Source organism: Choristoneura fumiferana, chromosome 13 (assembly GCF_025370935.1).
Source record: "Choristoneura fumiferana chromosome 13, NRCan_CFum_1, whole genome shotgun sequence".
NCBI classification, from domain to species: Eukaryota; Metazoa; Arthropoda; class Insecta; order Lepidoptera; family Tortricidae; genus Choristoneura; species Choristoneura fumiferana.
Window position 1 is genome coordinate 4,063,005 of NC_133484.1, and position 24,638 is coordinate 4,087,642.

At 40.8% G+C, this 24,638-nt stretch overlaps 1 protein-coding gene across 1 annotated transcript in view; it reads right to left on the reverse strand.

Moving 5' to 3' along the window:
* Root (ciliary rootlet coiled-coil, rootletin) overlaps nt 1-24,638 on the reverse strand; it is a 98,553-nt gene that overhangs the window by 36,298 nt on the left and 37,617 nt on the right. The window contains 19 exon segments of the mRNA XM_074096877.1: nt 853-1,036; nt 2,607-2,799; nt 3,640-3,809; nt 4,770-5,249; nt 5,303-5,492; nt 5,900-6,065; nt 6,254-6,450; nt 7,371-7,501; nt 9,026-9,171; nt 10,477-10,628; nt 11,192-11,322; nt 12,673-12,778; nt 13,489-13,603; nt 14,763-14,902; nt 15,396-15,584; nt 16,674-16,880; nt 18,616-18,781; nt 18,862-18,924; nt 19,405-19,565. Coding sequence (XP_073952978.1) covers nt 853-1,036; nt 2,607-2,799; nt 3,640-3,809; nt 4,770-5,249; nt 5,303-5,492; nt 5,900-6,065; nt 6,254-6,450; nt 7,371-7,501; nt 9,026-9,171; nt 10,477-10,628; nt 11,192-11,322; nt 12,673-12,778; nt 13,489-13,603; nt 14,763-14,902; nt 15,396-15,584; nt 16,674-16,880; nt 18,616-18,781; nt 18,862-18,924; nt 19,405-19,565 — 3,287 coding nt within the window.

A 24,638-nucleotide genomic window follows, 5' to 3' on the forward strand; every position in this document is an offset into this window, starting at 1 on the left:
CGTGTCGATGTTCTGTAGGATGAACGAGTTGTTATTAGTACAACGTCAATGAAGACAACGATATAAATTCTGGGAATTCCCAGATTTTTTTGTAAAAATTTCCATATCGAATAGTTTACGCATGCAAAGCCGGGGTAAACTCTAGTTACGTACTACAACTACATACAACTAAACAGCCCTATACCTACTACGAAGTATAAAATTCGAACTTCGAAATTTAATACAAGAGTGGGAGGGACGGTACGATACGAACTTCAATTTTCGAATTTCGTATACCTACTTCATTTTTTTAGAAGAAGAAAGAAGGTAAGCGATCTTGACGTGTCTTTTTTATTGAAAAACACTTTTGAATAATAAGTCACAGCTATATATAACAATTAGCAAGGTACAACAAACAACAAATATAAACACAAAACAAAACAAATATAAAGAGAAAAATAGAACTAAAACTAGCTTACTTTTTGACATTGCCCATTTTAGAAACTGATGTCAAAAAGTCATTTTTTAAGTATAATTTCTCAAGACGTGGCTATTACTTAATGTTAAATTAAATAGTTATTCGATTTTCTTTTAGTAACCAAGATATCAGCACTAGCAATATATAAAAAAAAAAAAAAAACAGCAAATGAGTTTAATGTTTTTATATTATTTAAGTCTTCGTTGTACTATGTGTTGTGGCAATAAATGACATCTTATCTTATTTTATCTTACCTTATTATTTACATTATTTTGGTATCATAACGTTTTTCAATAAATAGACTCGTCAAGATTGTTTACCTTATTTCTAATGCTAAAAAAACGAAGTATAGTAGCCCCGCAGGTCATTCCCTCAAGTTTTTCACCTATACTCACTTGGCTTCCTCCAAGCGTGTCTTGAGCGCGGCGAGCTCGTCTTTAAGCTGGTTGATATGCCCCCGGTCCTGGTCGGACCGCGCGGCCGCGTCCCGCTTCACGCGCTCCAGCTTGTTCTGGGAACAATCCAGGACGCGCTTCGCTTCCTCCAGACGCTCTATTAAAGCTTGCTGCTCTTGGTGGGCTGAGGGAAGTAATGACCAGAGGATGTTAGACAACACAAGTAACGTTGGTCGGTTTTCTTGGACATATAATCTTGAGTGACGACCAGAAATGGAAGCTGTTATGCAATAGTGTGAACCCTGATTAACTCTGCAATACAATTTCAACCCTTAGAAAATAATTTTAACAGTTGACATTGTATTGCAAAACAGAGTATGTCAGTATTGCAAAGAGAGAGAGCCTGACTATACAGGTCCAAAGTTCGATACCGGGTCAAGAAATATTTGTATGAAGAATACCTATGAGTTTTTGTTCTTGAGTCTAGAGTTTTCGAAACTTATATTCAGTCCTCCTTGCTTTTACAGGTGGTAGGACCTTGTGCAAGGTCCGCCCGGATTGCTACCACCATCTTGCTCGTTAATCCTGCCGTGAAGCAGCAGTGCTTGCACTTTTGTGTTTCGGAGTGGAGAGTAAGACAGCCGGTGAAATTACTGGCACTTGAGGTATCCCATCTTAGGCCTCTAGGTTGGAAACGCATCTGCAATACCCCTGGTGTTGCAGATGTTTATGGGCGGTGGTGATCTCTTACCATCAGGAGACCCACTTGCTCGTTTGCCATCCAGACGAATAAAAAAAAAGTTCAGGAATCGAACCCGGTCGTATTGAAAAATAAAACTTTAAAAATTAAAGAAATTGCTCCCGTGCACTAGATTGATTCCATTTTAAATATCCGACACGCTTTCAAGATATTTGAAAAAATGTTTACAATTTGGAAGTTTCATTCCTCAATACGACTGGATTCGATTCCCGAAATGAGTAGGTACAAGTTATTTTTCTACCACTACTTCCAGTGGTCCGATTGACTTCAAATTTGGCATACTTATGTTAATCTGGTGACAATACAATAATCTGGTAGTGAAATCCTGGTAAACCGGCCAGGATCGTCTCCGCAGAACGGAACTCTCAACGGTTAATGGCATCGACTTGAAATTTGGTACAGAAATGTAGCTTGGATGACAAATGCAAGTACAGTCAGCAAAAAAGCTTGTATTAAAAGTGAAATTTTTGACAAAAACATGTTTAATCTGTATGCAGTTTTTCTTATCACTAAAATCGATGACATGGTTCATAAGAACAGATTTTTGTATGACTTAAAGTTACACATTTGCCCATACTGATCGCTCTAAATGTGCCGTCCTGTATATTCGTTAGGTACGGGATGTAGACCATAATAACCTTTAATGAGTTTCCTCGGGTACATTGAAGAATACGGTATTTGATTATTTTTTATATGTATTATAAATTAAAACTTCACAATGCCTGTTATCGAATAGAGAAACAATTATTAAGCTATCTTTACGAATAACAAAGTTATAAAGGTTTGAAAGTCAAGATCAGACAGAGAAAGACATACTGGCATGTGACGTCACACGCAAGTAGCGCCATACTTGCTGCATAGAGAAAAGCGTTTGAGAAAGAGACAGGTTAATCGATTTTTCAAAAAGTCACTATAAATCCGATTTTCAACCAATTTAAGTTTCCTCCTCCAAACCCCATAGCAGTGGAACGTACGTTTAAGTCTGTTCCCTTACCCATGATGAGCGCCTGTTGCTTATCGCTCTCCGCTCGCAGCATGGCCTCGTCGTGTTGCAGTATGAGCTGATCGCGCTGCACCAATAGTTTTTTCTCTCGCTCACGCGCGCCGGCTTCGCTGGATTCCTTCTCGCTCGTCAGCGCCGTTATCGTTTGCGATAGCTTGTGCTCGAGAGATTGGCGGAGTTGCTCCTGCATTGGAAACAATAACTATTTTAGCAAAAAATATTATAACCCTTTCTAGGTTAGAACCTAGTCGAGTATGAAAAGGACAACGATAATGGACCTTGAGAAACTGATGACAATAAGGTTCAAATAATTATAGTTATCCCACGATCGTATCAGTTCGGTCGGAAAGGGATAAGAAGAGTCATCAAAGACTGTTAAAAGACGGCTGTTTACATTTCCAGATAAAATAGATTTAAGTTTTAGCTTATGTATTCTGATTTCAAATTCAGCACAAATTTTTCTTCGAATGGCACGTTCAAGTGACATGATATCAAAAATCGGTTCCTGACTGCAGTCCAGTGTAAAAAGGTAAACTTATTCAACGCTTCAAAAATATTTAAGTACCATAGATTCTTATTGCCACGTAATAAGGTCGTGGTTAGCATATCTTTGAGTGGTTCAAATAGATAATCATTAGTTAAAAAAAATTGCAGTCAAGTGACCGCACAATGTTTTTAGAAATATTAAGAAAGAAATAAATAAATAAATCATTTATTGCCACAAAATAAAAATAAAACAGTTAAAAAAGAAAACATACACTAAACCTATCAGTAAAAAAAATGTTTGTGGCAAAAGGAGCAGACTCAGCATTTGTTGCGAATGCAATCGTAAGCCTGCATTGCGCAGCGCTGGTTTACAGTCCGCCCTCCCCCCCGCACTCCGTACCGCTTCAGCAAATAAAAGAAAAAAAACTTACTTATCAGCTCATTGATATAGAACTCCAAAGTAACAAGAGGGCTTAAGTAATATTGGTAACACCTGAATCGCTATATTTTGTTGAAATACGATGTCCCATGGACCCACCTTCTCCTCCTTAAGCTTGGTGATATTCTCGGCGCTGGTGCGGTTGATGTTGGTGATGATACTCTGGTACTCAGCCTCCTTCTTGCCCGACTGCTGCTGCATGGAGTTACGAGTTTCACGAAGCTTGCGTTCACTGCTCTCTAGCTCTTTGGTCAGACGGGCTATTTGGCCTGGGAAGAATGGACAATATTGTAGAATAGACATGGCTTAAAGGTCTTATTACCAAGCCATAATCTCAAAAAACAGGCCAAGAGCGTGTCGGACGCGCCCAAGATAGCCGTAGCCATTACGAAAAAACAAATAATATTTTTCTAAGGATTTCGTATTGTGTACTGAATCTTCCAAGTTTAGGTATATTTTTTACCTCAGGCTGCTATTTGCTCACAATCTTAGCCGTAATAATTTTTCTTGTAAATTTGATGTATTCACTAGCATCCTGAATTTTTTCACATTTTGCCACCCAACAGTTTAGATTTTAGAGGGGGGGGGGGCGCTTGATTTTAATGAAATTTTACACTTTAAAGTTGAATATTACGCAAACATATCACTGAACCGAAAAATCGTCCTGGCAACCCCTCAATGGTTTTAAAATACCTATCCAGCGATACTCCACACTATTGGGTTAGCCAAGAAAAAAAAATCACCCCCACTTTACGTCTATGGGACACTAAAAAAATGTTTTTATTTTTTTATTTTACCACTTTGTCGGCGTGACTGATAAGTATGTATATTCATGCCAAATTAGAACTTTTTGTACTAACGGTCTCTGAGCTTAGCCGCGGACGGACAGACAGACAGACGGACAGACATGGCGAAACTATAAGGAACCGTAAAAACCAAAACAAACCTCCACACAAAATTCTGTAAAGACTGATCTGACGGAGTTACGAGACCTGACACTAGCCGACGATTTTGAAATAATATTTCTGCGAAAAGGCAGAATATCACTCTACCTTTGTGGTTCTCTCGTTGGACCATAGCGTCCTGTAAGTCGCGGTCCAGCTTGGCGCGTCGCGCCTCCGCGTCGTCCAACAAGTTGGCGGTGTCACAGCGCTGCTTCCAGCGCGTCCTTCTCAACTGCTCTTGTAGATACTGCTTATATTTGTCAGAGAAACCCGTATGTATCCTACCTTTGTGGTTCTCCTGTTGAACCATAGCGTCCTGTAAGTCGCGGTCCAACTTGGCGCGGCGCGCCTCCGCGTCGTCCAACAAGTTGGCGGTGTCACAGCGCTGCTTCCAGCGCGTCCTTCTCAACTGCTCTTGTAGATACTGCTTGTATTTGTCAGAGAAACCCGTATGTATCCTACCTTTGTGGTTCTCCTGTTGAACCATAGCGTCCTGTAAGTCGCGGTCCAACTTGGCGCGTCGCGCCTCCGCGTCGTCCAACAAGTTGGCGGTGTCACAGCGCTGCTTCCAGCGCGTCCTTCTCAACTGCTCTTGTAGACGCTGCTTGTATTTGTCAGAGACACCCGTATGTATCCTACCTTTGTGGTTCTCCTGTTGAACCATAGCGTCCTGTAAGTCGCGGTCCAACTTGGCGCGTCGCGCCTCCGCGTCGTCCAACAAGTTGGCCGTGTCAAACAGCGCTGCTTCCAGCGCGTCCTTCTCAACTGCTCTTGTAGACGCTGCTTGTATTTGTCAGAGACACCCGTATGTATCCTACCTTTGTGGTTCTCCTGTTGAACCATAGCGTCCTGTAAGTCGCGGTCCAGCTTGGCGCGTCGCGCCTCCGCGTCGTCCAACAAGTTGGCCGTGTCAAACAGCACTGCTTCCAGCGCGTCCTTCTCGGCGCGCACGCTCGCCAACTGCTCTTGTAGATGCTGCTTGTCTTTGTCTAGACTGTCTATTAGTATCTGCGTGGAAGAAATATCATCATCATCATCCCAAGCTATAATGTACACGTTACATGTCACCTGTCATATCAATCTGAGCAAGCCTCTCAGTAATATCTAAACAAATGCTAACTAATAAATATGTGCCTTCTGTTACATATTTGTGATAGATTTTTTTTTTTCTAAAACCCCATCTTTCTATGAAACGTTGAATTTACAAATAAAGAGAATAATTTTAGTTAAGTATTAATAGATACATTTAAATTTTTTATATAATATATTGTATATTTTTTGTGATGTTAATAAATCTCTAAAATGTATCCTCGATCCATTTTTTTTTGTAATGCCGCCATTTTATTTGTATTCGATGTAACTCGGCTATAAGTACTTCGACAGTACAAGTTTCCTGACCTGCCTGTCTACCTCACCTGCTTCTCCTCCCCATCCTTAACATGGTCCTCCAGCGCCCGATTGATCCTCCCGATGGTTTCGTTGGCCTGTTCCAGCCGCTGCTGCAGCCGCATTATTTCCTCATTGAGGGTGTCTTTCTTACGCACCATGGCTGTTAGCTGGGAGCTCAGCTCGCCGCGCTCTCTGCAGGGAAAAGTCAGTTACAGAATCATCATTAACATCATCTCGGTCTATATAATGTCCCAATGCTGGGCACAAGCCTCTTCTCAGAAGGATTACAAAGTAAAATGAAGGTCTTCGTAACTGTCAGATTGTTGACGTAAAGTGATATGTTTTGATATTTAACACCTTGTATATTAACTCCCACTAACCTTACAACCTGTCGCAACTCCATCTCCACTTTCTCCCGGTCCGCCTCGACGAACTTAATCTTCTCCTGGAGAGACGCCTTGTCAGCCTCCAGCTCCATCCGGGTCTGCTCCGCCGAGAGCAGCTCTTTGCGGAGAGAGTTCAGGTCTCCAAGTTGCTCTGATGATTGGCTGGAGAGAGAAGACTTTTCGTCTTCCAGCTGTAGGCCAGGATGAAATACGTATCAGCCCATTGGCGAACATAGGGTAGATTGCAGCAGCGCGGCACCAGCACTAGCGCTGCCTACTCAAAACCCGCCATAGGCATCAGTAAAAGCGGTAAATTTAACACGTTCAGCCCCAGTGACGTCTGCGACTTTTTAGTTCTTACTCCTATTCCAGTGACACGTATGGGGGACGATTGTTACTCGCGTCCGCAGGAGAAACCCACACAATGCACGTGTCTGGGTGGTGCTAAACGAGTGACAAACATTAAGGCGATATACTAGCGTGGCGAAAGTTAGTTTATAAGCCTATTTTAATGTATGCATACATTAAATTGTGACACGTATTTGTGACTGCTGTGGGATATGGGCTATGCCTAGCGTAAGAGCTTAATGGATCACATTTGGCTCCGGCAATGTTCTCTCTACGCTACGCTATGCCAGCCTTTAGGTGGTACGAATTATTTTGACACGACATGCGTGCCACTGGCATAGGAGTAAGAACTAAAAAGGCAAAGACTTTGTGTCACTGGCGCCGGAATGTATGACGTCTGTGACACGTATACGTGTCACTAGCATGGCATAGAAGTGACTGCTGTGGGATATGAGTAGGCATGGCGTAAGAGCTTAGTGGATCGTTGCCGGGGCCGAATGTGTTAAAGATTTATGACTGTTAGACATCTCATACTCATTATTTATTACTATCACAGCCAATTACATCTTTTTAGTACGCTGCACCGACTTTAGCATTTGATTACGGTAGAGCGAGATATCTACACCGCTTCCGCGCCTCTCAAAAGGTGCCATTGAAATTTTATTTTGCACTGGAAAATGGCAACTAGCGCCCAGAGTGACCGCTCCTCTTGCTCTACCCCAAGGCCGGCGCTGTAAGTATGACAGGGTCAGATAAAACTCACGTGCTTGACTTCATCTTGCAGCTTCTTTCTATCGGTCTCCAAGTTTCTGATAGCTGCTTGTAGCTTGTCGACTAAATCTTGCAAGTCGCCCCTCTCTAGTAGAGTTCTCTCCAGCTCTATCTCGAGGTCATCTGCATTAAAAAAACGTTTAGTGCATTTTTTTTTTATATTGATATGTTATTTTTCGCTTTTTGTTTCCCATTATCAATAAAAAAATAGTTAAATTGATGGTCATGTATTGATGATGTTACTGGATGGCTGTGGCGAAAGATGTTAAAGGTTAGAAACATGGGGGAGGCAGGGGAAGGCAGCTGCCCCCTCCCCTGGAAATTGTATGCATTGCAATATGTATAATGAGATATCTTTCGAAAAAACCTCGCAAGCCTAACCGTGCAAAGTGCAAGGTTTAGTGTATGACAAAACAAGCACGGGGGATCCAACCTTAATAAAATAGGACTTGCCCCCTTGGACTTGAAGCTGAGCTGGGTAGAAACTGTCTTAGGCTGGGTTTCAACCAGAGATAGAAGGAGGAATGTGTGTCATGAACCAATAGAAACACTTCATTTAACTAACCTCGCTCAGCACAATTCTAGTGGAAACAACTCAGCGGAGCGAGGATAATGAGGGCTACCGTTTTCGCGCTCACCAGTTGGCGCCACTGTAGACAGTCTTGCCTGAATTATAGTGGTTAGTTTGTTATTAAGGGCGTCAAAACAAAATTTACATTTAAATCATATTTAATACCTTAAAACCATACCATAAAAATATCGAGCATGCTACAGTGTTGCGTAGTCCCGTTTAGTTCGGAAAAAAGGGAGGACAAAGGTTTCCTAGAGACAAAACTGTCTCAAAACACAGACATTCATTGCCCCGTAACGCATATTTGCCATAATTAATTTCAGGTATTGCAAAATATTCACAAAATTATTCTAATTATAAATAAACCCGCAGAGCTCACCCAAAAACAGTGAAATTTGACATTTCTGAGACCTATCACGCTACACTAGCGCCTCTAGCGGTGAATTCATACGCGATAGCCCTCATTGGAGCTACTTAACTTCGAAATGAAGCGCTTCTGTTGGTTCACGACAAACAAATTCCTCGCAACACATCCCCGCACATCTCTGATGGTAACGCAGTCTTACTCCTGTGCTTCTCCATCTGCGACATGATGGAGTCTGCTTCCATCTTCTACTGGTCGAGCAGGGTGCGCGCGAGGCAAGTCTTGTTTATTACGAGGCAAGTCTTTCTCAGTACGAAACAAGTCTTGTTCAACACGAGGCAAATCTTGTTCAGTACTGGACAAGTCTTGCTCAGGCAAGTCTTGTTCAGCACAAGGCAAGTCTTAAATTGTTCAGTACGGGGCAAGTCTTGTTCAGTGCGAGGCAGGTTTTGTTCAGTACGTGATAAGTCTTGTTCAGCACGAGGCAAGTCTTGTTCAATACGAGGCAAGTATTGTTCAATACGAAGCAAGTCTTGTTCAATACGAGGCAAGTATTGTTCAGTACGAAGCAAGTCTTGTTCAGTACGAGGCAGTCTTGTTCAGTACTCGACAAGTCTTATTCAGCCAAGTCTTGTTTAAGTCTTTATTCGTTATTGATTGGCTGTGGCTGTCAAAAGGTTAAAAGGTACAGGTAAAAAGGTAACATTCTTACTCCTGTGCTTCTCCATCTGCGACATGATGGAGTCGGCTTCCATCTTCTGCTGGTCCAAGAGGTCGCGCGCGAGGCAAGTCTTGTTCAGCTCCTCTCGCACCGTCACCAACTCCGACCGCGTCCGCGCCGAGCGCTCTTCTTCCGCCCTACAAACAATAAAAACAGATAATTAATAAATAAATGTCACGGGACAATTCAGACCAATTGACCTAGTCCCAAAGTAAGCTTAGCAAAGCTTGTGTTATGGGTACTAAGCAACAGATAGATATAATTATATAGATAGATACATACATAAATACATATTAAACACCCAAGACCCGAGAACAAACACTCGTATTTTTCATACAAATATCTGCCCCGACACGGGAATCGAACCCGGGACCGCAAGCTTCGTAGTCAGGTTCTCTAACCACTAGGCCATCTGGTTGTCTAAGTACAGATAACACGATACTTGAAGTGGTGGAATAAAATGCAGCCTAAATATTACAAATTGTCATTTAATTTTTTGAGCCCTTCATTTTACTGGTTCTCTTGTACTTGGTTTGAAAAGACCAACGCCGTTGGCAAGACAGGCAGATTGCTGATTTGGGACCATTTCGTGACATGCATAACTTATTTTTTTTCTCTTTTTTATTTCTTTTATCCATTGTTCTCATGTTTGTCACGAATAAATATTTTCTTTCTTTTCTTTCTTTCTTAATAATCTTATAGTATTTTTTTCACCAGGGGTTGTATTTAATTTATTATTATTCACTTATTTTAAAATGGCGTAACTTCAGTTCCACGTTAGAATAGATATACTTTGCACCCCTGTATACCTGGACGTTAGAACTCTAATTTTTATAAAAGTTGGTGTGAAAATACACCAAATAAATTTAAAAGTCAAAGTCAAAATATATTTTTTTATTCAGGCTATAACAGGCACATATGAACGTCAAAAAAACAATCTACCACAGGTTCAGAAAAACCTTTTTTTAAAAGAATCCGGCAAGAAACTTAACGAGGTATATTTTTAAATAGATTTATTCAATTCTATTATATGTATCCTCGAGTCCTCGCGTACTTTATAAAGGACCAATTGACACTAAGAATAACGGCTGAATATACTTTTTAAACTACAAATTGTTCATTGAATAAAGAATTCTAAGAATTTTGAAATAATATCCAAAATAACAAAGCAGGTCAACCACGTCTAGGTCTTAAGCACTAAGTTTGTTAAAAAATGTCAGGACTCAGGAGGCTATTTTAGATATACGTTACCTACTAAAAACCATGTTCCGCAAATGTGTGGAAAAATTATATGTATAGTTAAAGTAAGAAAAGTTTTTCCACACCAAAGCCTGTATGACATTGACATAAGATTGAATTTGACTTGGCCTGTGTAAATTTTTTTTTCACTACATCTATATAGATCATTGGTACTTTTTAAGTTAATCCTAATTCCTACTCACCTCAGAATAGATTCCCTGTTGCTCGCTTCGCGGTGCAAATGGTCCACCTCAGCGTTGAGCGTCCGTTTGTCTGTCTCAAGCGCCTCTATAGTCTTCTCGAGACGCGAATTTATCTTCTGAAGTTTCTCGTAGTCCGACGTTAGGGATTCCACCTGCCAAATATGAATCATGCATGTGATAACGGTGCGCATTTTGCCACACAACTTTTAAATCCTATTATTGGAAGTGCGAAAATGTTTCCCATACAGTTTAAATCCTGAAATTGACATTATTTACAGTTTTTTTTTTTTTAAGTATTTGTTACAAGATGTGGAAGTCAAGAGGAGAGGCCTTTGCCCAGCAGTGGGACACAGTTATAGGATAAATATAAGAATATTAATAATAATTTGTTAAAACCAATCCTTGAATTACTGAAGTTTATAATGTCAATAATCTTACATCATTTTTATACTAGATAAAGTACCTACTATTTATCCCTAGTTATGTGTGAGAGTCAAAGGTAAATTGAATGCCATTTTTATTAAATTTAGAATCGACGCCATGGTTTCTTAGAACAGATTTCGTTATCTCTCATAGTTTCTGACTTCTCCCTACCGAGCCATTTGTTTTGATATCTTGTATTCCCTATTATGACAGCAGCGCTAGCCTAACTCATTAAAACGCTCACATGCTTTGACGGAACTGAAAGCGTTAAGTATCGTTAAGTTTACTGTACCATGGCATTGATCTCGACGCGGTTCCTCTCGAGATTGTTCTTGTCTATTCGCAAAGTTTCCACGGACTTCTGCATCGACTCCTTGTCCTGCGACAGCTGGTTTAGGTCTGCGTTAGCTTGGTCCAGTTTTGCTAAGAAAAAATGAATAAAATAATTTGATCAATATAAAGGCAGTTTACTTTGTATATATCCCGTGAACCTAAAGGATGATGCCAATTTTATTAATATAAATACTTCCTAACTACCGTTCTACGTGAGTGTATATTCGCATAACGTAACCCTCATTCAAATTGGCTTAACGTTATTTCGCATAGTTATTAATTCGTATTACAATAATTCGCATAAATGATAATGTAAATTGGCATAACTATGAGTTACGGTATTTTGCATTATAAGTATTAAAAATTGTAACTCGATTATTAACGCCATTCGTTTTGTTTTGCAGTTTTATATTACTTTACATTATTTGAAAGAATTTTTATGTTATATTTTTTTTATTTCATTTATTGCAGACATGACTAATGTAAAAAAAATAAAGGTAAATAAATTAAAATCATGGGACACTTGACACCAAACGACCTAGTCCCAAACTAAGCAAAGCTTGTACTATGGATACTAGGCAACGGATAAACATACTTATACAGATAAATAGTACATACTTAAATACATATTAGACATCCAAGACCCGAGAGCAAACATTCGTATTGTTCATCTGCCCCGGCCGGGAATCGAACCCGGAACCTCAAGCTTCGTAGTCAAGTTCTCTAACCACTTGGCCATCCGGCGAAGCGGCGGCGGGGTACTTGTTCCATATACTTTCTTTATTATTAGGGCTCCGTACGCAAAGGGTGCCAACGGACCTCTATTACTGAGACTCCGCTGTCTGACTGTCTGTCTGTCTGTCCGTTCGTCTGTCACAGGGCTCTATCTCTTGAGTCGTAATAGTTAGACACTTCAAATTTTCACAGATTATGTATTACTGTGGCCGCTATAACAACAAATCCTAAAAATGGAATAAAATTTATATTTAAGGGGGCTCCCATACAACAAACGTGATTTTTTTTTGCCGTTTTTTGCTTGATATTTGACAGGTAGACGCTTGGAATATTCACAGAATCTTTGGTTGTATAATCACTTTAAAAACAAATAATTAAATAAAAATAGAATAAGGGGCTGTTTCACCATCCATTGATTAGTGTTAACTGGCGGTTAGGTGTAATGCCGTCTCTATTTGTTTTGTTCGAATAGACGGAGACGGCGTCACATTTAACCGTCGGTTAACGCTAATCAATGGATGGTGAAACAGCCCCTAAATATTTAAGGGGGGCTCCCGTACAACAAACTTGATTTTTTGCCGTTTTTTTTGCTAATGTCTAATGTTGTATAGATAATGGTACGGAACCCTTCGTGCGCGAGTCCGACTCGCACTTGGCCGGTTTTATACGGAGTCCATCGCAAAGCTGTAAACATAAACAACATACCTTGCAGATCCTGCACTTTGTTTTCGAGAGACAGTATGGTGGCGTCGGCGGCGTCACAATGCTTCCGACTGGTTGACAGCTGCTCGCGAGTGTTCTGTAGCTTCACCTACAAACAATACAATATCGAATAAGCACGCTAAAAGGTTAGGCCTTATTGGCTAACATGCTCGGAATCACGATCGTTTTTAGGGTTCCGTACCCAAAGGGTAAAAACGAAACCCTATTACTAAGACCCAGGTACCGCTGGGAGGACAGTGTCCAGGCGGATCTGCGACGTCTCCAAGTCGACGACTGGCAAGAGGCTGCGCACGATCGGGACAGATGGCGTGCTCTCGTTTCGGAGGCCAAGACCCTCTTTGGGTCCCTGAGCCAAATTAGTTAGTTAGTTTTTAGTTATTACTAAGACTGCGCTGTCCGTCCGTCCGTCACCAGAGGGCGTATTGCCTAACATTTCTGACGCTCGCGACCGCAATCAAATTACAGTTTTTGTATGCGACATCTGTCATTTGATTGCGATCGCGAGCGTCAGAAACGGTAGGCAATACGGCCTCTGGTGTCTTATGAACCGTGATAGACTGTTGATATTTTCACAGATTATGTTATAACCGTGGCCGCTATAACAACAAATACTAAAAACATAATAGAATAAATATTTACGGGGGCTCTCATACAACAAACGTGATCTTTTTGCCGTTTTTGCTCGATTTTACTAACGGCTACCTGTTATAGAATATTTTAGTCGTATATTCACTTCAAAAATAAATAATTAAATAAGCAAAAAGCGGTGCTCAGATGGTTTCGTGGTTATACGAGTACCTGTAGCTCGTGGATTTGTATCTGATACTTGTGTAGCGCGGCCTGCACGGCCGATATCGTGCTCTCGGCGAATGCTGTCGCGTTAGCGGACTGAGGGACGCCGCGGCGAGGCGACCTGGAATATAATGATCATCACCGTATTAGCCGCAGCCCACTGTTGGGCATAGACCTCCTGTTGGTAAGGTTGGAAACATCCTGCATCCACCGTGAACTCACGGCTATAACCAGATCATCCGTCCATCTCGTTGATAGACGTCCAACGCTGCGCTTGACGATTCGCAGGTGGAAAATAATAACACTTATTACGTAAGTCCAGCAGGGCTACTACGAAACTCGAAACTCGAAGTTCGTCTCGTGCGGTCCCTCTGACACTAATACTATTTAATACGAGAGCGAGAGGGATCACACTATACGAACTTCGAGTTTCGAGTTTCATAGTATGCAGTGGCGTAGCTATCGTATGGCCAGGTGGTGCAGTGCACCAGAGCCCCGGACCTCAGGGAGCCCTCTAACCTAAGCTTTGAAAAGAGAAAAAAAATTTTGTGAGCAGGCTCTAGCCCAGGGATGGGGAAATAGCGGCCCGCGGGCCAAGTCCGGCCCGCGACAATATGTAATCCGGCCCGCGATCAAAACCCGTCATCTAAATTCATCTCGTCATCTTTGAGTGTGTTCTCGTCATCTCTGAGTGTGTCTTCAAGTAACTTCAAGCCCTATTTCGACGCTTAATTAATGAACAGTCAAAACTTCATCTTTCACACCGACCCAGCACATCAAAACAATACATTTAAATAAATAAATATCATGGGACATTGACACCAATTGTCACATCCAAGACCCGAGAACAAACATTCGTGTTATTCACACAAATATCTGCCCCGGCCGGGATTCGACCCAGGACCTCAAACTTCGTGCCCATCATCCATTTGGCCCATCGCTGAATCTATTTCCCCGTCCCTGCTCTAGCCATTTTTTTAGGTACTTAAATGTTTTTGAAGGCCAATAAAAGTTCAAGCTCGTGGAAAGAAGGATGATGGCCCAATTCTTTTTCTATACACCGGGGCCCTCGTCCACCTAGCTACGCCACTGCGAAAGTCACTTTTTTTTTATCCTCCGCTTTTTTTTTGTTATACACACTTGCTCTGCTTGCGAGGTTTTTTCAAAAATTAACGCATAATATAGGTACATACTTATTGTACAGCATACAATCTGCAGCTGCCCTCCCCTGACGCCATGTGCCGGGATACGCTTAAGAATATCATTAAACATAAAATCACCTTTCCGACATGTGCAAGTGCTGCGCAGTCGGCACATCAGTCTCGGAGTCCTGTATAAGCGCCCGGGCGACCTCCTCGAGAGCGGACCGCATAACGTTTGCCTCAGAACACATCGCTTCCGCTACCTCGTACCGCTCCTCCTATGAAACAGGCGAACACGTGAGAACACATCGAGAGAGTACAAAATCGTGACGGCAAAATTGACATCTAAAGTTTTTTTTTAGTCGAAATAGACGATTTGGGGGCGCAGTGCGCCTAGCGTTTGTCCGCAACTGCGATAGACACGCTCACTTAGTGCGCCTAGCGCATTTGCGGACTAACAGCCTAACTGACGCATTAAACTAATTAGAATTTTAGGACGGGTGCGCCAAAGTTCGCATACTTTTCGCAAGTCATATTTGTCCGAATTATTTTTTGTCATAATTTTTTCCCACTGAAACCGTAATGTATTCTGGAATTTTTAAATAGTCATCCTATTTAGGTTAGGTTTGTTTTATGACAATTCTAACCTTCATTATTGGATTCAGAAAAAAATAAAGTTATGACAAACGATACATTCTGACAAGCATACTTCCGATATCGACCCTTTTAAGACACTAGCCAATTCTGCATAGTTATATTCCACGGTCATACCAAGCCCTGTAACTCGCCAAGCAGCCGCTGTATGCGCGCGTCACGCTCCCGCAACTCGGCCTGCGCAGTGTCACGCTGTGACGTCACGTCGCGGAGATCTATGCGGAGCGTCTCCACGGTAATGTTGGGGGGTGATGACGTCACCGCGTGGTGGTCGCCTTGCGGCTGGGACAAGTTCTGCTGAAGTGCCTGTCGATTAGTAAGTAGATTAAATAAGGATGAACGTTAAAAGTCCACCCAGTGTTTTTTTTTTATCTTATATGTATTTTTCATCACGTAAGCTCTGAAAGTAGGTTGCATTTAACTTGAAATCCGTGTTGTAAATTTGATTTACATCTTTAGGGATGTAAATAAATTTAAAAATCGAATGGTGCTCCTTTGTATTCACGAACTGGTAAACAAGGAGATTTTAACTTACCTCCAAACCTCCATGCTGGCATAATGCTGCTGGCCAGTGCTGGCTGAATGTGCCAAAGCCAAAGAGCGCGAGGCCATTAAAAAAAAACAAAAGACGGTTTGGCGCGAAAAATTTTCTACCTCTGTTACAAATTGCGGAAGTGTGCATATAATATAACGGTGTCATTGATCACTTACAACCCTTGTTTATCAATCTACTATTAACGAGGCTTTAGCACCTACTGCGACTATGTCAGCCTCATGGCGAGCCTCAGACAGTTACACTCCCTTATACCGAAACTAAGGGGCTGTTTCACCACCCATTGATTAATTCTATTTGACGGATAAATATGCTGCCGTCTCCGTCTATTCGAACAAAACAAACAGAGACGGCATCACATTTATCCGTCAAATAAATTTACTCAATGGACGGTAAAACAGGGGGTTAGTGTCTGGATGCAAAGGCCTGTCTAATGAAGTTGTAAATCAGAATCGCTTCTTCTGAAAGCGGTCGACGCAGAGTCACATTTACATCTCTATTCAACAAGACCATATCATCCAAATACCTTTCTTTGATGTCCCTATTCTGATCACATTCTAACCAATGGTTTGACATCAAGTAAACAGCCGTGGGTTGGCACTCGAAGACACATCTCTGACTTTTCAAGAAAAAGAGCCATTCGGGCCCTTCCCGCCCGATCAGACTCTGAGCTTGAAGTAGTAATGAGCAAGATACCTACAGAAAAGTATACCTACAGAGGAGCACGTGATACTATTTAGTCTTCACGGAAAAGTGTAGCTGGGATAGGATCGGATTGGATTACGATGGATGATCCAAATGGTGAATTTTCTCAATCTTTTGCCCCTCTCTATTCATCTTACCCTGGGTCCTTGCGCGTAGGCATTGATCGCGTATCCACTCAGTGTCCCGACCAGTTCTCTAGTAGCTGACTCAAAGTCGTTCTTCACTTTGAACAGGTCTCGTTCAGTGGAAGTTTGGAGCTCAGTGAAGAAACGCTTAACGGAGACAACCTCGCGCCAAAGACTGAGTAGACGGTTGTGCTCGCTGGTGTAGTAGTCGTTGAATGCCTGTAGGACAACGTTAGGAGTAATTTATTGAAGATTCCAAAAAACCAATCTTAATTTGATTGCTTAATAACGATATCTCTTGTCCGGGTGAGCGGTTAGTTCCGATGGAGTGCCGAAAAGTTTCTCGATGAGGGCTACGGCATAGATGTCGCTAGTGTCGCTGCTTAAGTGGCTAAATAAGAAACAACACAAGCTGAGATATGAGGTGCATAGGAGAAATTCGTGTCTGTATCGTTGTCCAGCGGTGGTGTAGCGGTATAGCACACGGCACGGAATGACGAGGACCTGGGTTCGATTCCCAGCGCTGGTCTTATTTTTCTGGTTTTTCTGTGCATCTATATTTCAGTTTGTATTTTCGATATAGGTTTTACGGGATGACCGTAAAAAGTAAAAAAAAAAAAATTGGAATTGAAATAAAAAAATACAAAAAGATTCCAAAAAACCAATCTTCATTTATTGAATCAAGTGTTACTTTGCGGAGGTCCATAGCAATGAACTAAAACAAATACTTTGCTCACCTGCGACCTTATGGTAGCTACGTTTATCGCAGTCACTGCCACCTGACTTTCACAGGTGCTACCGACGCACATGTGCGTTCAAGATGTATGAATAATTATGACAGCGGCACTGGTGAAGTTCCGAAAACGCATATATGCGTCGGTGGTAGTGAATGCGTTATGCAAGAAATGTGTGTTCATGCAGTTCATCCACCTCCACACTGTAAGAACACACACAGTCACACAAAACCTATCTATCACCACCACCACACTACACTGACATGGTACCATGGTGAACGGTTGTCTTGCTCTGAAGATGAGCTTTGGTTGAGTTCGAAACGCGTCAGTGTAGTTTAGTGATGGTAATACATGGGTTTGTGTGATTTGTGTGTGTTCTTACAGTGTGGAGGTGGAGGAACTGCATGAACACAATTCTTGCACAAAAGTAGCTATCATAAGGTGCGGGTGAGCAAAGTAATTGTCTCAGTTCAATTTTAGGAGTATTCAAAGGATGAATAGTAATCCCATAAATTAGAAAGAAGCGAAAAAAATCACAGCAAATAATTAACAATTAGCAAGGACATATGATCATTTAAATTCTTTTGGTATCATAAGTAATAGTTACTGATTTTTTAAAAACGTTTTTCAATAAAAACACTCATCAAGATTGTTTACCTTATTTCCAATGCTAAAAGAAACGAAGTTTAGGTTAATATTAAATTATATTGTAACGGATAACTCACGTCTTAAACCGAGTTTAGCTCGACATGTTTCGGGCTATTTCGTAGCCCTTCCTCTCAGGAGTACGCGACTCGGCGGCTGCCGCAACACGCACGCGGCACGGTGGGCCGAAATAGCCCGAAACATGTCGAGCTAAACTCGGTTTAAGACGTGAGTTATCCGTTACAATATCATTTAATATGAGTGAGTCTCACGGTAGTTTCATGTTTAGGTTAATCGTGTTTTTTTTAGAAATTTTCACAGTACCAGTTTCCCTAATCTGCTGTATTTCAAGTAATAAAATAACTACTCAATTGATTCTGAATAAAAAAAGCCAAGTTTAAACAGTGATGCTCCAGAAAATGCCGACTACGCCCAGGAGCCGTATTGTCTAACGCGCTGACGTTCGCGATCGCATTCACCGTCTCTTTCTATCCGCGTCTTTTGCTGTGTGACAGAAAGAAGCGGTGAAAAATGTGATTCCAGGTTGCTAGACAATAGGCGTCAGTTCTACTTACTTGTTCCTCATCCTTCCATTCGTCTTCCTTGACGTTCATCTCATCTCTGAGCGCCTCCCAGTCGTTAGTCAGCTTCTGCAGGTCATTGGTGAGGGCTTCGTTCAATTGGTGAGACTCTTCCAACTGATCCCGGAGCAGATTGTTCTGGGTCACCAGCTTCTCGCATCTAAAGAGGAGCATATCCAAATGGAGTTCACGTTTCGCTGATAAACACTGATATCTGTCTTTGCAAAACTGATGACTTACTTGCGCTTCTCTTCGTCCAACCGCCTCAGCGCCGTCTCCAAATCCGCTATGCGTTCATCCCTCCTGGAAACAAAATGAAAAAGAATGGTTATAGTCTGTGTATTTATTTCTTTCAGCGTAGTAGAGGAACACGGACTGCGTATGGCTTATGGAACAATCTTGGTAGCACAATCCGCAAAACACTCTCTTGACATGAGCTGACGACCGACCTCTTCCTGAATGATAAAGGTACTGCTGGCGGACATCAGAGCAACTTATTAGTTAAACTGGCAACCGAACCCTAGGTACATAGGTACTTGGTTAACTTTTATGACGTGTCAGTCAGCCACATGCAACTTTGAACACCAGTGTATGATCAAAGATTTGTAATCTAAGCCACAGCAGTCTAGTCTAGCGAACTTTCGGCCCTATTGCCACTTAAGTAATGGATCGTGGTATTGAACACGGGGACGCACAACAGTTTTGAAAAGCTTCTCGTTAAAGGCCAATATCGTGAATTAATTTAGTCAGGATTGATATATAGTGAAGGTGGCGAAAACAAACCTGGTTTCTGTGCTGCTGGTGGACGGCAGAGCGGCAGGCGCCGGCAGCGCGACGGCTGAGCGGGCGGTGGTTGGGGCGGCGCGGTAGCTCGGCTCGCTGCGTGGCGTCGTCTCCAACATATGCTGCTCCAACTCCGAACATCGCTGCTTGTATTGCAGCACCTGTCAGCACGTTATAAGATAGGTTTAAGTATTTGATTTACTTTAGGTTTGGGTTATGGAATTAGGTCTTACCCAGTACGCGCCTGCTATCCCAAATCCATTTGTTTTTTTTTTTTAAGGTAGATCGCAGACAAATAAAGGGGGGGGGGGTGAAATTTATTTCCTACTTCATTTCACTCATGAGTAAGAACATTTAAAAATACTTTCCAGTGCCTGTAGGTACATACATACATAATATTTTAGTTTTTCATAGTTTAAACAACAAACTTGAAGATGTGTGAGAGGAGAAGATGAGCGCAGATTGCATTAATTACATAGGGCATAATATTTGCCACTCTTTACGGCTGTTATTTATTTCGGTTGTATGGCTTATGGTCTTTACCTTTTTCGACGTAGAAACATTCTAAAAAAAGTAACTTTGTGACTCAAGTGACAGCTCACAGCTGACAGCGACAGCTAGATAGCTGTCAGTTGACTGACTGACTGACAGCACAACAAAGCGTTTAGCGAGGAAGTCAAAATAAAAGTTGTTTTTAGTGTCACTGTTGTTTATATGTATAAATTGAAAGGTAAACAGTAAAACAATATTGTAGATGACTGCAACTTAACTTAACAGCAGACGAGTTAAATACCCCTTTCATTAGAAGTGAAATTCATTTGAAAAATGGACGACATCGCAGACTTTGAGGAGTTCATCGAACATACCAAAAGATCGCGAGATCAAATAGGCCTCAGAAGGTATCTTCGGGATAACGATAATCCATTTGAGAAATACACAGTAGAGGAGTTTTATAGCAGATACCGATTTAAACAAGAAACGGTCAAAAACGTATTAGTTCCGCTCGTAGCACCATATCTGGCAAAACCAACGAGAAGGGGTATGCCGTTTGCACCCGAAGTCATGGTCTTGGGAACACTACGGTATTACGCCACTGGAACATGTCAGGTATGGAGTAGCTTTTTTTAAGCCTCTTGGCGCCCGAAACTAGAAAGCGGTGTAGTAATTTTATTAAATTGCTTCATAATAATGTTCTAAATACAAATTTAATTGAATCGAATTTTTTAGTGCCCCCATGGAACGTTCTGCGCGTCACATGTACGCGTAATTAATTGGCCGATTTATTTTATTACTTTTGATCACCTTCCAGCATACAGTAGGTATTAAACAAAATTACCCAAAAAATTGTGATTGCAATGCAGTTAAATAGATTGATCTTACTTGTACTAATAATAATAATAATAATAAATAAAATTTATTGAATGAATTTCGGTACAAAATAACATAAAATGCAATATTTCACTTAAAATCTATGTAACACATGTGCCTGAACTAGGATAATTCCTGTATCTCAGGCTAAACGAGCTAACGTTTATATAATAAAATACCTAATCACCAAGGAAAAACAAAGTATGGTGTATAAATATGTAGTAAGTATCTACGTAGGAGTTATACTAAATCGAAATAACAAATTCATAATTATATTTACTTAAAAGATATTATCAGGTCAAACATAAATACTGTATGTCAGTGGACTGTACTGTTTGTATAAAGAAGTATAAAAAGTTATGTTAGAAGTTGTTGGAGGATTTCACTTATTTCAATGATTGGATTGTAACTTGTGATTTGACAGTGCAAATACAAGTATGGTCCGCAAAAATGATCAAAAGGTTCAATTTATTGCAAGGAACATTCACAAACATTGATATTCCTTTATCTCCAAGACTTTTTCTCCAAAGATCCTGATGTCTGCTAATAATGTCAACTATGTTTCCAGAATTTAGGTGCTGGAGGAGACGTCGTAAATATTTGCCAGCAATCAATGTCCCGGATAGTTATTGTTGTGTCTTCACTATTAGCAAGTCAATTAAAGAATGTCATCAAATTTCCCCCACCAGCAGAATTACCAAATGTTAAGTAAGTTTTGCGTTAAAATACATAAGTTACAATTTTATTATTTCTAAGATATTTGGAGTGGCAACACTTAATCATATCTCTTATTTTCAGAAAAGATTTTTATGACATTGCCAGTTTCCCTGGCTTAATAGGGTGTTTAGGTTGCATGCATGTCCGAATAAAAAACCCTGGTGGAGGTATGGCGGAAGTATTTAGAAACAGCGATGGGTGGCTCTCGATAAACGTGCAAGCTGTTACAGGACCTAAGTTGCAGTTTTATGACTTAGTTGTGAGATGGCCTGGGAGCTGCCACAGTAGTTTTATTTATAACTACAGTAGTCTGAAGCAGCGCTTGCAAGCGAACCAATTACAGGGCATTCTGTTGGGAGACAGTGGGTTAGTATTCTTTTATTGTATTTTTTTAATTCTTGTTACGTAAGTAAAATCAAAAACCCGTCTGCCTTAAAAAAATCTCCCCCCTCATATTCGTTTTTCGCAGACCCTCTGTCACTGTGACAGTTATGGAGAGTCTTAAGCTGCATTCACATTTAACTGTCGTGTTGTGATGCTCTCTGTCTCTCTCTCTCTCTATAGCTTTGATGCGACACAACACAAGCCGTCACAACACGCTGTACCAATAAAGTGAATGCAATAAAATGTATGAAACTGATACCATTCTGATGCGTCACGACACAACGACAGATAAATGTGAATGCGGCTTTATGATACCTCTTATGTTAAAATCCGTCCAGCCGTTTAGACTGCAGAGAGGCTCAAACAAATAGACATACATACATACATGCACTCGAAAAACATAACAGGTGCAGGTGTAGGACCTTGTGGCAAGGTTCGCCCGGATTGCTACCACCATCTTGCTCGCTAATCCTGCCGTGAAGCAGCAGTGCTTGCATTGTTTGTTTCGGCGTGGAGAGTAAGACAGCCGGTGAAATTACTGGCATGTGAGGTATCCCATCTTAGGCCTCATAGGTTGGCAACGCGTTTGCAATACCCCTGGTGTTGCAGATGTTTATGGGCGGTGGTGACCTTTTACCATCAGGAGACCCACTTGCTCGTTTGCCTTCCAGTCGTATAAAAAAAAAAAAAAAAAAACCCTCCTCCAATCAGTCAGGCAAAAACACCTAATAGGCTAAATAAAGAGCCAATAATTTCATTGCACATTTATAAATGATAGACCAAAATAATTGTATCTTTTAACAGTGATTGGATACAATGTACCTAGGAGATAACTTTAAATAGTTTTTAATTTAATTGATTGTAAATTTGATTGTTTTATTTTATAACAAGCAATCATTTTACTCAATTTTGTTTTTAAAAACAGGTATGAACTAAGCCCAGTAGTGACGACGCCATACGCTTCTCCGAATAGTCCTGCCCAGGAGAGGTACAACAGAAGTCACAGTGAAACCAGGAGAACCATGGACCGAGCATTTGCAATATGGAAAAAACGATTCCCCTGCCTACAGGTAAAACATTTCTGTAAACTGCTAGATTTTTAACCACCTTTGTAATAAACTTAGAATAATGTTAGGAAAGTTCTACCATCTTAAAAATACAGTCGACAAAAAAACATTGTCTGTAGTTTACCATGCACTAGTGGAATCATTGATTGGGTACGGTCTCATTGTTTATGGGAGGACTTTTCCATCCTATATAGGCAAGATTAAGTCATTACAATTGAGATTTTTAAAGCAGCTTGTGAGTAAAAGGGTGAGACTTAAACACAAAGATAATTACGATCAACTATATGGGGTGTGTAGGGTCCTCCCCGTCCAAGAAAAGTTTAGGTATCTTGTGGCCGTTGACCAGTACAATTGTAACGACCACAGGAGGCCGCGACACCTTAACACTAGGTCACTGAGACCTGATAAGAGGACGAATTATGTCGAACCAAAAAGTTGTAATTACTATGGTGAAAGAACATTGGACTATTTGACTCCTCGAATTTTTAATACCATAAGGTTTCCGTATGATAATATAAGTAAAGCAGCATTTAAGACTAAACTTAAAAATGCACTATTAGTGGTGTATACCAAGTAGCAAAAGTCGTTGTTAATTGTAGGTTGTTAATTTAACTCGGCTTCATCTTAGTGTTAATATGCATGTCTTCATTAAAATGTGAATATCATTAGCATTAGAATAACTCAAACTTCGTAAACAATTAAGTAATGTGATTTGAGCGCGGCGCGCCAACAAACTGGTCACTCCAGTTTGGCGCATTTATTGTATTGTGTAAATTGTAATTGTTTATATATGAATAAATGATTTATATTCTATTCTATTCTTAACTTAGGACTCCGTGTTCATAAAAACCATGTTATTTTGTATTTCTGGCAACTTTTAGGGTTCATTCAACAGGTGAAATGTGGTTAATTTTGCAAAGATACTGGTGGTCTAATTCCTAGTATCCTTTAAAAGATAATCAAGAAGTAAGATAATTAAATATGCGCAGGAAACCAGTGTTTTTATTTATTTATGAAGTCACGATTTCAGGCGAAATACAAAACTTTTTATTTACTAATACGAATATTGTTTCAGATTGGATTATCAGTCAAACTAGAAACAATAGTGGCAGTGATATGTGCCTGTGCCACATTGCAAAATCTTGCGATTTGCACACAACGACCATGATTTGGACCCAACAACTTACGAGGAAGACACTTCTGAATCAGTTCCAAACGAACCAATCGCAGATGACCCTGAAAGTGAAGGGTTCCTAGTTAGAGAAAACTTTGTTCTGAATTACTTTAACAATTGAAACTTGTCAGTAGGATAGGCTAACGCAGCGTAGGACGTCCACCAACAAGACGGACGGATGACCTGGTTAATGCCGCAGGTTCACAGAGAATGCAGGCCGCTTCCACCTGAAGCAAATGTAGGGCTTTTGGGGAGGCTTATGTCCAACAGTGGACGTCCTATGGCTGATATGATGATGGATGACTTATAGTTACTTACCTACTGCTATATTATAAAAAGAAAGCTAAAGTAGAGACGGTCAGGTCATATGATTAAGTGAGAGGAAGTGAAAAATAGTTTAAAATTGGTCATGAATTGGTTCACGATTGACAAGAGGAGAAAAAGCGGTAGACCATTTAGATGGTGTGGTTTGATGACATTAAAGCCGTTGCAGGTGGTACATGGACAAGAGTGGCCAATAAAAG